This window comes from Echiichthys vipera (genome assembly GCF_963691815.1).
Source record: "Echiichthys vipera genome assembly, chromosome: 7".
NCBI classification, from domain to species: domain Eukaryota; kingdom Metazoa; phylum Chordata; class Actinopteri; order Perciformes; family Trachinidae; genus Echiichthys; species Echiichthys vipera.
Genome location: NC_139832.1, coordinates 5,357,813 through 5,373,698, shown reverse-complemented (window position 1 = coordinate 5,373,698; position 15,886 = coordinate 5,357,813). Strand labels below are relative to the sequence as shown.

At 41.5% G+C, this 15,886-nt stretch overlaps 1 protein-coding gene across 1 annotated transcript; it reads left to right on the top strand.

Annotated features, from left to right (window-relative positions):
• Window positions 1–202: 202 nt before the first annotated feature.
• On the top strand, window positions 203–15,539 carry smc1b (structural maintenance of chromosomes 1B; the record flags this gene model as incomplete). The annotated part of the gene is made up of 25 exons (XM_083916393.1): window positions 203–311; window positions 1,395–1,583; window positions 1,735–1,847; window positions 2,236–2,439; window positions 3,227–3,465; window positions 4,279–4,537; window positions 4,923–5,063; window positions 5,575–5,657; window positions 5,828–6,035; window positions 6,917–7,102; window positions 7,228–7,419; window positions 7,718–7,864; window positions 8,101–8,238; window positions 8,440–8,556; window positions 9,251–9,357; window positions 9,685–9,826; window positions 10,081–10,226; window positions 11,103–11,256; window positions 11,479–11,577; window positions 11,661–11,817; window positions 12,928–13,082; window positions 13,319–13,470; window positions 14,159–14,228; window positions 15,224–15,334; window positions 15,432–15,539. The coding sequence occupies 25 exons, from the start codon at window positions 203–205 to the stop codon at window positions 15,537–15,539; spliced, it is 3,726 nt and encodes a 1,241-aa protein (XP_083772519.1).
• Between the last annotated feature and the right edge of the window lie 347 nt (window positions 15,540–15,886).

Sequence of the window (15,886 nt, the reverse complement as noted above, 5' to 3'; positions counted from 1 at the left end):
TTAATTTTACCTTGTAGTTGTTTTGTGTTTATCCATGAATAAATATGATAAACTACATCAACTGACATCCAACTGCCAGAAAAACACTGGTGACCGTTTGAGCTTCGAACGGTCACCAGTTTCCCGCCTCTCTGCTCACTCTGACCAAGTTCCCTCTGACTCCTTAATTAGCTTCTTTATTCTCCGAAGTTTAGAGATTAAAATGGGCTATTTGAAACAAATTGATGTTGAAAACTTCAAGTCATGGCGAGGGAAGAAAGTCATCGGTCCGTTCATGCGATTTAATTGTATTATTGGCCCAAACGGCTCAGGTAAGTGAACTTATTTGAAGTTAAAGCTCCAGCAAGCTAACGTCTACCAACGTCAACCGCCGAAGCTAACCAACGTCAACTGCCGAAGCTAACCAACGTCAACTGCCAAAGCTAACCAACGTCAACTGCCAAAGCTAACCAACGTCAACTGCCGATGTTACTAGCTTAAACGTTAGCTGCGTTGAATTACATTGATATTACATTTGTCAAATTCTTAACGTTATATTACTGGGCCCATGTTTTACATATCCATCTTTTTTTTTAAGAAAACCAACAATTGAAAAAACATTTCATATAATGTTTGAATTAATAGAAAAAAGTTTTGTCTAAAAATTAACATATTCCAGTGTTTTAGCGGATCTGTGTCACCAGTCAGACAGTTTTTTAGCTAATTTCTATGAAACTTTCTGTTTAACCTATGAATATAGATGATAGTGTAATGTTTTGAGTTACTTTAATGGTGTAAAACTAAAGTCTAATTTCTTATCTTTTTAACCATATATCGTTTTAACGGTCTAATTTAGCTCTGTGTTTACAAGAGTGGTCAAAAGGACGCTAACACCGGTGAATTAGCCGTGTGCGCTCTCGGCCTTAGCCGGACACCCCGATCTCGTCGCCGTAAACACCGGGAGCTGCTGGTCGTCCACTTTCACATCGATGCTGTCAACACACCCGGATCGTAATTCAGTCCTTCACAATAATACAATTACATGCTTCAACAGCTACAAAATACACCGTAAAGTCTTCTTCATTTCCATTATTAATGTAAACCCTCATCTGAGCCGAGCGTAGCCGAAACTTTCTTAGTTTCTCTCATCAACGTCACTTTCATGTACAAATTTAACATGTAAATCCTCACGTATAAATATGAAACTTCACTTGCATATTCTTAAAAGTGTGTAAATTAATTATGCTTGCACTCCGGTGGCGATAACCCAGTAAAAGCAACACGAAAAGACTGTAAACTGCGGCGGAGCAGATCCGTCCGGATAGGGATAAGACCTGCGAACGGCGTCCAACTGGTGACACATTTCTTATAATTATGCGCCTTAAATGTTACTCAAGATGTAATAATGACATTAGGTAAGTCCAATGTAATGGACGCCCTGAGCTTCGCCATGGGAGAGCGGGCTGCCTCTCTCCGGGTGAAGCACCTCAAGGACCTGATACACGGAGCACACATCGGGCGGCCGGTGCGTGACACCGCCCGCGTCGTCCTGCGGTACTGCGACGACCAGGACCAAGAGACCACCTTCTGCAGGAGCATCGTGGGTCAGTTTAATGAGTCTGTACACATTATTTAACGTTATAGTTTTGTAGTTAACTGTTTAAGAAGCCCCCCCCCCAGGGTGTTTCAGTTCAGGGCGGGTGTATGGAGGACGAAACATGACTTAAGTCTTCATTCATTCATTGTATATTTTAGGTGGCTCCTCTGATTATCGCATCAATGGTGTACACGTCTCTCTGACCAAATACATGGAGGAGCTGGTGAAGATCGGCATTGTGACCAAAGCTCGAAACTGCCTGGTGTTCCAGGTAAATACTGTCATAACACACATAAAACATGCTGTAGTATAAAGTGTTTGTAGTAGTGAAGACAATAAGATCAGATGTATGTCAACCAATTATGTTCCTGAGACATTTCATGATGTGGGAACGCTGTAGATGAATGCATGTAACTTGATATGGGGACTTGACATACAAATAGAGAGATAACAAGACAGGGTACAGGACTGCATTCTCCCTATTTAAAATTAAATGATGAGGGTTGTAGCAAACACATGCAATCCCAAAACGCACTCCTTTCTGTAATTTCATTATGTAGGGATTCACTGTGCAGTGCATGGTTGAGCCAGTATAAGGACTGGTAATAATGTAATAATGCCTTATGAACAAGTGTGCTTCTCATTATGTTCCTCACTAGGGGGCAGTGGAGTCCATAGCTCTGAAGGACCCAAAGGAGAGGACCAAGATGTTCGAAACCATCAGTCAGTCGAAGGAGTATGCTGCAGAGTATGATAAGAAGAAACAGGCCCTGCTGAAGGCCAAAGAGGACACACAGTTTCACTTCAACAAGAAGAAATCTGCTACTGTCGAGAGGAAACAGGTGTCCCAGGAAAAAGTAGAGGTAAAGTCACACAAATTAGGAGTGTAATCTTTCTGTACATCCAGCTACAGTGACTTGTTCACTCCCGTCCCCAAAGTCACCACACATTTGCTGTTGTTTTTACTGCCAGGTACATAAATAACCACTCACAGACAAATTAAGTGTCTGGCTGAGAGCAGGTGGCTCGTGTTTATTTTCCAATCTGGAGGACACAATACTACTACAGTACCATCACTAATGCTGCTCCCAGAATGAAGGGCTCTATCCTGGAAAAAAACAACAACAAAAAAGTGCATCCACAAACATCAAAACTTGTTTTCAATTTGACCTAATGGAGGTAATAACAAAAAAAGCTAGTTTACTCGACCATGAATTAAAGCAAAAGTGTGTATTGCTGTTCTGACATGCTAAGGTGAGGTAAAATAAAAAACCTGCGGTCATGTAGGAGGATAATCGTTAAGGATACAATCTTTCCCCAAAGGCATTCATAGTGCTTGATATGCACAAAAAAGTGAAGTGGTTGTTTGAAACAAGGGGAAAAATGGATTGAGATAGAAGTTAAAACCCAACATAAAGTGGATGTGATTGTCAGATGGTCGTTTTTGGAAGTTTATAGAAATTGCCAGACTTTTGTTTTATTAGAATTTTCTTCCTTTAATTGTGTTTAATGCTGGGCCTCATTCTAGGGTGCACCCCCATGTGTCTGTCAAAGTAGAAGCAGAAATAAGTTTACGGTGCCCTAAATTACTGATGCATGTGTGCACACAGGATTTGATTGTTTACTGTCAACTTGTCTTGACTTTTCCAGGCCCAGAGGTACCAGGCGCTGGTGGACGAACTCCACCAAAACCACCTACAGTTGAGCCTGGCTGAGCTCTACTATAACGAGAGGGGCATCAACGCTCTCAGTAACAACCTGAGGGAGCAACAGGAGGCTGCTGCTGCTAAGAACATTAAACTGCTGGACGCTCAGCAGACGGTCAAGCGCTGCAAGAAGGAACATGGACGTCTCACAAGAGAGCAGCAGCACATAGAGAAGGAGATACGGTGTGTGTGTGTGTGTGTGTGTGTGTGAGTGTGTGTGTGTGTGTGTGTGTGAGGATTTGAAAACTACAACATTTAAAAAACAGTATTAAACCAGTATATCAGGTCTATTAAATTGGTAGTCCATGGGCAACATCAGAAGTAACTTCAGATAATTCACATCATATTTAATATTAGATAGATAAAAAATAGATTATTAGTGTATTTTCTTGCCAGATCTGCTTGGAGTGTGTGGAGCAAATAGACCAGATGCTGAAATATCGTAGCAGATTGCGATCTGGCCGGGGAGCCCCGCAGCAGTTCCTGTCTGAACAGCCCCCGTTGGTTAAAATAGGTGCTGAAAAGAATGGGGCAGTGCTTACTGGCACTTCAGGGCACCTCTCCCTCCTGTCTACATCTGCCCATCCGCTATATTTCTTAGAAATAGCCTAGTATCCCTGCTGTTTGTGACTGTGTTTTTTAAATTGCGTACTTGTTCCACTTGTTTGTCAGCCTTGTCTCAGCAAGAGAGAGACGAACAGACACACACACATTCACAAGCACACAGACGGGTTTCAAACAGGCTGCTGTGAATTTCTGGCACATTTACATTTTGTGTTTTTAAAATTTGTCCCAATGTAATTTATAATTGAATAGCCTTGCCCTTAAGTTTAGCTAATGGATACATCTAATGTTTCCCTCACCAGCTGTAGGGATGTTCAAAAGGCAAGCCTCAGATGATGGCATCTGTTTAGCTCTAGTGGAACTGGCATATAATATAAATTCATCGGCAGTGTGTAAGAATTAACTGAGATCCCCTCTCACTCTGTCACTCAGTGCCCAGGAACATGTCCTGTCCCAGTGTCGTTCCCAGTACATCAAAGCCAAGGTAAACACCTCCCATCACATGAAGAAGGCGGAGGAGGTCCGTAATGCCCTGAGAAAGACTCAGAAGCTGATGGATATTGAAGAAGAAGAGCTGGCAGAAGGACGGCAGGAAATCTCTGAACTGGAAAGGACCTGGAGGAAGTATGAGAAGCAGGTACAGCAGAAGGGCGCCTCCCTAGGGAGAGACATCGAGCTGGATGAGGATCAGGTCAGTGTGTGTCAAACGGCAGCAACTCCTTTCCCACCAAACCATTATTAGCCATTATTATTATAACTGTGAGGTTCCTCTATACCTTATTCAAAGACACTGTCTACAGTACATCAATTTACCACAAATAGTATAAAACAGTCTGTCAGTAGTGTGGCTGCTGCCAGCTTCACTGTGTGCATGTGGAGTTTTGCCTGGTGGTAATGCAGTTAGTTATGCAGAGTTATGAGGCGGAGGCTACATTAACTGGTACTGAATTAATTGGCTGGATTTTTTCAACTACAGGCTCACGGATACACAACTGCATATACCTCAAAATCACAAGGGACAAAAATGCATTGTTACAAAGCCCTCAGCATGTTTTTTTGCATAATTTCTGATACAGTTGGAGCGATACAAAGAGCTGAAGGAGCTGGCCCGAAAGCAGGGGGCTGTCTTCTGCCAGCAGGCAGAGAAGCTGCACTGGGAGGTGAAAGCGGACTACGAGAAGATAGATTTTGACCAGCGCAGAAAGAAGGAAGTGGAGGTACTATCAGTGGCACATTTGTGCTGCCACTACACATCTTTTAAGTTAATGACCACAGATTGAAGTGAGCAGCTGCTGAAAGGCACATGTCTGGGATTCATTATACATTACATACATTCAGTATCATACAATAATAGAATGTTTGGGCCAATTGGGCAGCAGAAACAAGTTGTGAACACAGTATTGACGTATGGTGACTTTGTTAGACAGTTGCGTTTGTACTCATTCAGCAATTACAGAGGAACATTATTGTTAATTTGGAGTCGTGTTTCTGTCCACCTGATGGATATAAGTCCAATATTCAATCTCTTTTAGTGCAGCTTTGGATCTCTACCAACTCTTGAGGGAAATATCCGTCTCTTTAGCTGCTAAATGCTCCATTATGTCCACCAGCTAATCAGTAACTTTCGCTGAAATCAGCTGCCTGCTGTGGCTGAAAATGAACAAGAACAATAAATTATAAGATATAGCCGCTTTAATTTAATCACTCTTGGAACATCAACTCTTTTAGGTTGCCATCAGGAACAACCGGACTCAGCTGGAAGATTTGACACGCAGAGCAGAGAAGCTGGAGGAGTACACCAAGTCTTGCACGTACGTCATATTCACACCCAGTACTACATAGCTGCACAATAATAAGCTCTGTCCCTGATTGTCAGGGAGGTGTTCATTAAAGTCCTTGGTTATTATTAGTGACACATTATATATTTTGAAATCAGGATGTAGCATCACAGAAGGGAACTTAGAAATACTGCATGTTTCAGGTCGTCTCTTGAAGAGTACCGTCAGCGGGAGGAGAGCCTGGGCGCAGAGCTGCAGCAGGGCCAGCAGCGCAGCGAGGAGGTGAACCAGGAGCTAGGCCAGGTGCTGGAGGAGCTGGGGAACGCCCGTCTCGACAGCCAGGAGAGCAGACGCCAGCTGCAGCGCAAAGAGCTGCTAGAGAAGCTCTGCAGACTCTTCCCTGGAACTGTGGTAGGATACAGAGTGACATAGTGAACAGGGATAACTGTAAGAATACAGTGAGGACCCAAGTGCAGTGAGACAGGAGATGCGTTTAAGGAATTCATTGTCTCGAAAAAACAAAAATGTATTCCCCCTCTTGTGACAGTGAAATGAAGACATCTTCATGAAATAACCATGTCCTGTTGATAAATCCGTGCGTCCCCATATCAAACTAATCTCAACTTGTCTCTACTGAGGTAATAAATGAAGTGAGAAGTAGGGTCATTTTCAGACTGACTTCTATACAATCAGACTTATTTTAGAGGCACTGGAGTCGCCCACTGCTGGACATTAGAAAGAAGGCTTAAGGCACTTCCTCATTGGATGCACTTTTCAGACCCGGAAGCTACATCCATCGTTATTACAGAGTCTACGCAAACAACAAACTTAGAGATAAGTTATTGGCTGGAAGTCCGTGCTCCTAGCAGCAGGATCAGCACCTTTGAGAGCGCTGAGGTGCACAGTCCTGACAGTAACATCAGTCAACTCCTAGCCATCAAACAACCGTCATGCTCAATTTAGTTTCCTGCAAGATGATAATGAATCCCTGCAGATCAAAAGACACTTTTTCCTTCAAGCATCATTAAAATATATTGTAGCTATAAACCACTTTAGTACATGGTCATTCATCATTTATAACTTAATAATTTCAAGTCCCTTGTCTGTCTTAAAACTTACTGAGAGATAGGTTTTGCGCTACTCATAATGTCTTTTTGCATCTTTAGAGAGAAATTTGTGTTGCTTTTTTTGGGAAAGCAAAACCTTGTGAGCCAGATAATTATTTGTAAATATGAAATTATTCATATTAAACTATTTCTTCTTTATTGACTAATTTTTCTTTCACGTCCCAGTTTGGTCGCCTTTCTGACTTGTGCAGCCCCATCCATAAGAAGTACCAGCTGGCTGTCATCAAGGTGTTTGGCCGCTACATGAACGCCATTGTAGTGGCCTCAGAGAAAGTGGCCCGTGACTGTATCTGTTTCATGAAGGAGGAGCAAGCTGAACCTGAGACCTTCCTGCCTATCGACTACTTGGAAGTAAGTACTTTATTTAGATGATTGAAAGAAGCAGAGGATGATGTTGTCACTGTACTGCAGAATCTTCTCTTGGTGAATCATAGTAGATGTAGTGTCAATGAAAACCATCACTCCTGTGTGTCTAGGTGAGTCCTCTGAACGAGCGACTGAGGGAGATACCCGGTGCCAAGATGGTGGTCGATGTTGTACAGTTTAACACTGCAGCAGGTGCTGCTCAGCTGAGGAAAGTGGTGCAGTTTGTCTGTGGCAACGCGCTGGTATGTGAGACCATCAAAGAAGCAAGAAGTGTGGCCTTTGACAGACAGGAGCGCCGTAAGGTAGGCTTGGCCCTCGGCCACAGACAGTTTAGTTAGGATTAGGATTACTGCATTTCAAAATATAAACAGTAAGCATTGTTGAGAGGGGAAAGTGTTGCAAACAACTTTCTAAAAGTTTTGTCATTCAGGAAAAGTAAAACTATGGGGCTTACTGACTGAAATCGATTTGCATTTTTTAGGTTATAAAGCAAACTGTATACGTTATAAATATTCCAAAAACCAAACACCCATCAAATATAATGACTGACATGTTGGCCTTTACTACCAGCAGACAAGTAAACACATGTGTTTCATGTAGACTGTAGCTCTGGATGGGACAATGTTTGCAAAGTCAGGCGTGATCTCTGGAGGCTCCAGTGACCTGCGGACCAAAGCTCGTTGCTGGGACGAGAAAGATATGCAGCGACTGAAGGAACGTAAGGAAAAGCTGACAGCAGAGATACGCGTGAGTCAACACACACAAAAAATCATACAATGTAATCTTCAGGGCCATAAAAGTATTGTTCAAAGTGCAGAATTTTAGGTCCTGAATGAATTTTGTCTTGGCCTGTTTACACATCAGAAGAGTTTTTATCATTTACATGATTTATATTTATTGCTAAACAATTTGGTCTATAACGAGACAAAATAGTACATCATTCATTCTGAATTAACCTTTTGTGTGTTTTGGTCCTGTGATAGGGTTGGATGAAGCTGAGGCGGAAGGAGTCGGAACTGAAACAGATCATTGCTGAGTCTCAGGGCGTTCAGACCCGCCTCAAATACTCCAAGACTGAGCTGGAAAACATTCGGAAGAAAAACGTCCTTAAATGCCAAGCGGTAGGGCCACAGAACTTTGACTTTCCCAAACGTAATGTCAGAATTGAGGCTGTGTTCTTTGACATCGCTCTATTGTATGTATACATGTGTCACTATCCCAAAGCATATCAGATGTACAAGGATATTGTATCATGTATTCATAGATTAACAGTACTTAATCTGCCCTTACCCCCTGCTGATTGTTTTTTTTTTTTTTTGCAGGAGATTTCTCGTATGGAGAGTGAAATAGCAAACCTGGACTCTCAGATCCAGATGCAGCAGGAGAGCGTGGAGGCAAAGGATGCAAAGATGAGGAAGATCAGAGACCAGATCGACCAGGTACTGCTGTCAGTGCACCGTGTTCTGTTTCCACATGCTGGCTTTGACTGCAGTTTCGACCCTCATGCTTAGGTTACCAGGAAATTAATATTTTAAATCATTATTTTGAACTGGATAAAACCGGATTGGCGTAGCTTCACCCTTCTCAGTGCCATATTTTATATCATAAGGTGAGATTTCGTTTTGGTTTTGGGTCAGAAGCTTGGGCAATCAGGATGACCGCCACGGCTAATGGGTTAGAAAGTACCAAATTTGATTTTTCATGTTCAAAAAATATTTCACTGCCATCAACTGAAGCTATCAGTCCTTTCAAATAGCTGGTCACGTGTACTTCACAAAGTTGCTTAATGCTGTCCCACATCCATATTGTTCCAATTTTTGCAATCTATCTGTATTTTTGTTCTCTTGATTGTCTATTCTGTAACTTTACTATGTTGGTTTATTCTGTACACTCTTCAGCTACTGTATGTCTTTGGAGATAGTTCCCTCTTCTGATGCTCTCCCTGAGGTTTCTTCCATTCAAGTTATTTTTTTTTGGGGGGGGGGGGGGGTTCCTTGTCTGGGTCGAGGTTCTAAGGATAGAGGGTGTCGTATCCTGTAAAGAAGTATCTTGAGCCAAATTTGATTTGGGATTATGATATTGACCTATATAATTACAATAGACATAAACAGTGTATGTAATCTCTGAATTTAGATGGAGGACTTGGTGTTTTCTGACTTCTGTGCTGAGATCGGCATGGACAGCATCAGAGAGTACGAGCAGGAGCACCTGAAACAGCAGACGGAGCTCGACAAGAAGCGGTGCGACAAAACACATCTTCAGTACAATATGTGCAGCACATATTTGCAGTTCTTTATTAAATGAGAAAATACTAGTACTATAAAGTACTTTTCATTTGTCATGTACTGTATTTAAATCACACAGGAGTTTACAAAAATAGGCTTTACCATGTGGTTATTTTATACAGACCATTTATTAATGAAATTAGCAGAATTGCCCAGCCCTACCTTTAGCTATAATGTAATTAAAATTCTTACTGCCTATATTCATAGCCATGAATAGTTATTTTCTGTAACTTGAGGTTCAGAATGTTCTACACAAACACATTGATATGTCTCACCTTTCAGGCTGGAGTTTGAGAGTCAGTGCACTCGCTTAAATGCACAGCTTGAGTACAAACAAGACCAACTGGAGCAGCAGAAGAAGAAGCTCCGCAAAATGGAGGAAACCATCAAGAATGAGGAGAGAACCATTGCCGAGCAGAGGAAGGTAATCATCTCAGGCTTTCATTCTGTGTCATCACAGTCAAAGCTCCTCCTGTAATATGGGTAAAAGATTTCCAAAATGACAGGTTTAAGTATTAATGAACATGGAAGAATTGTATTACCTCCTGGAATATCAATTTTCTCCAAATTAGATTTAAGAAATAGTTTGTATTCAGAGCTTTATCTGGACACACCATGATGTGAAAATGAACCTTTCAGCCGACTTTATTTCAGCCTGATGTTTTTATTCCCCCTCAGGATGAGGAGAAGCTGCTGGAAGCAGTGGATGAGGCTCAGAACAAAATGCTGGAGCTCAAGAACCAGCTGCTGTCTAAAAAGAGCCAGGTGGCCGATGCCAAAGCTGAGCTGGACCAGAGAACATGGAGTCTCCAAGAGATCAACAAGTAAAGCTGCCAATAGGGTTGGGCACGAGTGGTTAATTCCAAGATCGAGGGGTCGCATTAATTCCTCGTGGGCCAAGTCGATTACCGAACGGACTGGAGTTCAGTTCTATTAAATAGAACTGAACTCGGTAATCGACTTGTTTGGGCTGCCTCTCAATATGAGCTGAGACGGCTGCTAAGGCTTGCAGCATTGTAAAACAGTCTTTTTTTTTAATAAACTCCAGGTTCGCTAACTACGTTATTGGTCGTTTAATGTGTAGGAACCGTTATCATGCTACTGCAGAGGTTTGGTGTTTGAGTAATATTAGTGGTTTAAAAAAGCTGTTTTGGATGTTTAAGCGCTCCTCTCTGACCTTAGCCATGTCTGGCTGTCAACGACCGTCTGGCATTTCTCTGTTTATAGGTGATCACCCAAAAAACTTGTCTTAATGGCTTATTTGATTATATTCATGCGGTGAAAGACCGTGGGTTCGATTTTCGACTGAGTTTCACTTTAATAGCATTGCATTATTTGCTTTTACTGATAAATTGATTGACAGGTCTCTTAAAACACAAATAAACCCACTAGCTGTACTAAAACTATAATTGATGGCTGTAGTATTTGTAAAATAAACACTATTATTGTGAAGAAGTATGATCTGTTGTGACCTTTTGAGGACCTTGAGGTCAAAAGGAAACAGCCTTTCTATAAGTTATTGGCTTTGCACTACGTGGTGTGGGATGATTGGGTATGATTTTTGTTCTAGTATTCCACGAACTAAACATCAGAATATTCTATATTTAATATCTGTATGTCTAGATTTCCTATCAACAAAATGATCAGCAGGAAAACAAAGTTTGGATTGGCACTTTTTTCTGTCTCTCCTTCTCTATCAGAGAGTTGGTGAAGCTTCAGCGGGAGGTGATGTGTGCAGAGTCAGCCTTAGAGCAGAAACAGTTGGCCAGACACAACTTGCTACTCGCCTGCAAGATCCAGAGTCTGCCCATCACTCTGCTGTCAGGGAGCCTGAATGAAATCAGTGAAGTGCAGGTAACACAGAGAGAACGGACTGTTCTTTGCCTCTACTGAATAACCATTTACTGGATATGAAGTTAAGCTAGAAATTATCAGATTTTGAAAAAAAGAAGGCAATAAAAGGAGCTGTAGAAACCTTCACATTAGAGTAATAAAGACAGAAACCATGCTGATGTGTGGCGAAACTAAAGTAATGAAACAACTTGAAGCCCTGATTGATTCTTCTGGTCTGTGCAGCTGGACACAGAATCTGAAAGCACTTCAGCCACTTTGAGCATCTATGAGAGAGAGGCACAACTAGTCATCGACTACTCTGACCTCGAGGAAGAACTCAGGGTGAGACATCAGGCCTCATCATTGTCCCAATTAGCGCTTTGTGGTGTATTTCTATGACATACAATGAATTTGTGTGTGTACAGAATCTGCAGACAGACAAGGAGGCGGAGGCCTGCTTTGCGAGGCTGAAGGAGTCCGTCTCCTCCAAAGAGGCAGTGCTGCATCGCACCACTGCACCTAACCTGAAAGCTATGGAGAAGATGAGGAATGTGAGGGAAAAGTTACAGGGAGTGACAGATGGTATGTATGACGTTTTTGATTTCAAAATCAGACTCTTAAGGGCCATCCACACCAAGAACTTAAACTATGAAACAATGTGAGCATCCACACTGATGAACGATAACATTCTGTAAACAGTGACGCAAAGCACGCACCAGTGCATGTCCCTCGTCTCCTGCATTATTCTGTTTCCTAAATGCCATCACATTAGCTTACATGAAATAGGCAATAGGCAGATAGGACATTTATAAAGTAAGGATTGGGATGAGTAATTACATGAATTACTTGAGGGGAGATCTATTCCTCGAAGAGCAAAATCTGTTTTACACGAGTCACTTCATATGCCATCTCCCTAAAGCTCTGCCGCACACATACGCACACATTAACAGACACACTCATTAACTCCGAGACTCTTCTGGTCTCATATTTTCTGGCCCTGTTTAGCTCCAAAAACACATTTATTTAGGTTTTTTTAGTGAAATGAGGAGGTGTGATATAAATATCTCTAAAAAATGGCCTGATTCCTCGATTCCTCACGACCATCCTTATTATGAAGCACTTCATTGTTCTTATTAATCAAGAGTGAAGCAAACAGTTGGCAGCAAGGAGAGATAGAGAGAGAGAGAGAGAGAGAGAGAGAGAGAGAGAGAGAGAGAGAGATGGTGTAGGTTTCAGTAAGTAGCCTCCTCTTTATTTATTGTTACGCTGTATAATTTGAATGTGACACCTTCATCACGTAAATTCATACGGATTTTGTTTGGCTGTCACTGTTTCTGTCACTGATCATCTCTCATCCACTTGAGTTAGAAGGATTTTTAATACTATATATTTATATTTATAGTTATCATTCTTGCTGTGGACGGCCCTTTAAGCAGTGGAATATACCTCCTGTAATCAATAAACAAATGTTTTGCATCAATCAAGAAGACATAGTTTCTATATTTGACATCTTATTTAGAAGATTTTATATTCTGTTCTGTTAAGTATAAGTGTAATAAGAAAGGAGGGGTTTACGCCTTCTTCAATGATCAGCTGCTCATGTTTTCTACCTGTAGTTTAATAATAATACTGAGCTGTAACATGATAACTCGTGTCTCTGGACTGCTGCTTTGTTTCCTGTCCCTCGCTCAGCGTTTGATGCCGCCACCAGAGCAGCCAGAAGATGCAGCCAGGAGTTTGAGCATGTCAAAGCCAATCGCTTACGACTCTTCAACCAGTGCTTTGAACATGTGGCTGTTGTAATCGATCAGATCTATAAAAGAATTTGCAGGAACAGCAGCGCCCAGGTAAAGTAACTAAACCTCAACCACAGAAAGTACACTCTCAAGTCTCTCTGTTTTTATTGTGTTCATCTATGCCGACTAAACAAAAAAAGATCCTATCCAGTTTGGCTCCCTCATGAACTTCAAGCCTAAACAGTGCACACTTTACTAAACTCTCATTAGCACTGGTATTGCAGAAGGTGTTACAGACAAGAACAAGATGCCTTAAATGAAACAAGATCCTGCTTTATGCGCTTCAGGCCATTCTGAGTGCAGAGAATCCCGATGAGCCGTACCTCGGCGGCATCAACTACAACTGCGTGGCACCGGGGAAACGCTTCATGTCCATGGACAATCTGTCTGGTGGAGAAAAGGCCATCGCCGCCCTCGCCCTGGTCTTTTCCATCCACAGGTAACACTGAAATAAACTACATTTTCATTATATCACAATACATTGGATCAGAAAAGGGAAAACTGTGTATTAGAGGTTAGTGACAATAAGATAACAAAATCATTCACAACACATGGTAAAGTATTTATTGACAGACTGACTAACCACCATCCTATTTCTAAAATCGTTGAATAAAATCTTTGTTTGCTGAATATTAATTTAGCTGCACAGCTGCATAATAACCCCCCACAGCGATCAAAACAAAAACAACGAATAAAAAAGGAATAAGCACAGCTGTCGACATGCTATAAAATATCTTTCAGAAACAATGTCTTCTTTCAGTTGGCCTCGGGGCACTTAACTTGTAATGACTATGAGTTTTTAAACTGATGAATTGGCTAATAAAGTAAAGGCGATGTCATCTTGAGAGCCTGTTGATTTGCTCCTCTTTCACACGGTTAATGTGAAGAACTCTCCTAAAGAGACACTTGACATGTCCCTGAATCTATCGCCGCTGCTTCTTTATTTTCTTTTGTACTACTATTGTTCCTTTGTGAACTAAAACTCTTCTTCTATCCCGCTGAAGCACTTGTCCCACTTTATCTTATACCTGTTGCATCAGTTTTATTGGCTGTGGCTCGGACATTTGACCCACATCACTGGGTTAGTGTGTCCGCGCTGTTTCACGCTCTTGTGTCATGTCCCTTAGCTTCCGCCCTGCTCCGTTCTTTATCTTGGACGAGGTGGATGCAGCACTGGACAACACTAACATCGGCAAGGTAATGCTTTGATTCCATGCGCTCCAACGTTACGATTCGCTACTTTGCATGTTTTATGTGATTGTAAACTGAATAATTTGCGTTTTTTGGACTGTTGGTCGGACAAATCAACATTTTAATGAGTCACTGTGAGTTCAGGGAAATAAAAGAGGCATTTTTCACTTTTTTTGACATTTTATATACTAAAATATTTTAAAATTATGAAAATAATTAGTAGTTAGAGGCCTAATCTATAGTAATAAATTCCAAACATGCTGTAAAACGGTGTTTTGTTTACTTCAGACACGCTTTACTTGTGTTTCAGAGCAATTAGTGCTCACTGGATTTCCAGCAACATAGTTTGAGACTAAAATGAAACCTGAATACCTGCAAACAGAAAACTTTTTTATCAACTACATTTTGCTTGCAGGGAAGTTTGTGTTGGCCGCAGCAATAAAAACATCAAAAACAGCCGGAGCAGGGCTTGACATTAAGCAGGTGGCTGAAATGTTTTACCTGCTTGTCAGAAATGAAAAATATAGGCCTATTAAAAATAAATAAAATCAACAGGGATTTGGACAGTTGGTCACCTCCCTTCCTCTAGTTTGGTAGAAATAAGCCATTAAAAATGTAAAGTAAAGTAACACGCAGCGCCCAGAGCTCTCCGCTCGCCTGCTGGCAAAAGTCCACTGGATACCACATGTTGCTGTGTGCAGAGCTGGTTAAAATTATATTTAAAAACATTCTGGTGCTTTGTGTTTTTTTCTTTTTGTAATCCCGGGTTAGCTGCGGTAGCTAAATGCTGAGCCCCGTCAGTAACAACATCACAAATACTTTTCATTTGCCCAATAAGACAAAAGCACAAGGCACTTACCTACTCGCCCTGGGCAAGCGTTAACGTCGAGCTAAGAGAAATGTCATTCATGTAATTATTGAGTTGTTTTTTTTATAAGGTTTGAATGCATGAATTCTCTTTGTGTGTACCTTGTTGTGTGGATGTGTTGTTTTATATCCAGGTGACCAGTTTCATCAGAGAGGAGTCCAGGGAGAACATGCAGATCATCGTCATCTCCCTGAAGGAGGAGTTTTTCTCCAAGTCCGACGCTTTGCTGGGAGTCTACTCAGACGTAACTAACTTTTATAACAAGTTTAACAAGAGAAGAACGCTTTTATTTCCCTGTCATGACAAATGCAGTCACTACTACCGTGTCCTCTTTTTCGCAGTTTGATGAATGCATGTTCAGCCGCATTCTGACCCTGGACCTGCGGCCCTACCCTCTGGTCGAAGAGGACAACGGGAGACAGAAGACTGGAACGGAAACACCTGCATGATGCTGTTTGCATGTACGTCTCCTGCATTTCTGTTCATTGGCCGTATCCGCGGTTTTGACTTGGTTTACAGGATAAGTAGTTAACTTCACTTAACCATGTTCTGTTTTAGGCTGTATTACCTAAATAGATTTCACTAAAAAAGGATTTTTGTAATGAACTTGAGTTGTTTCCTGGGGTAACGCAGCATTTGACTCAATTAGTTCAGGAGCCAGTTCTGTTTTATATGAGCTTACATTTTAAAAATCGTGCAAATATGACTCAATAACAAGACCCACAGAGACTCTTAAATACTGTTACTTTTACGAATTACAGCATTCAGGTGGTTCAGCATGTTCATGTTTATAAAA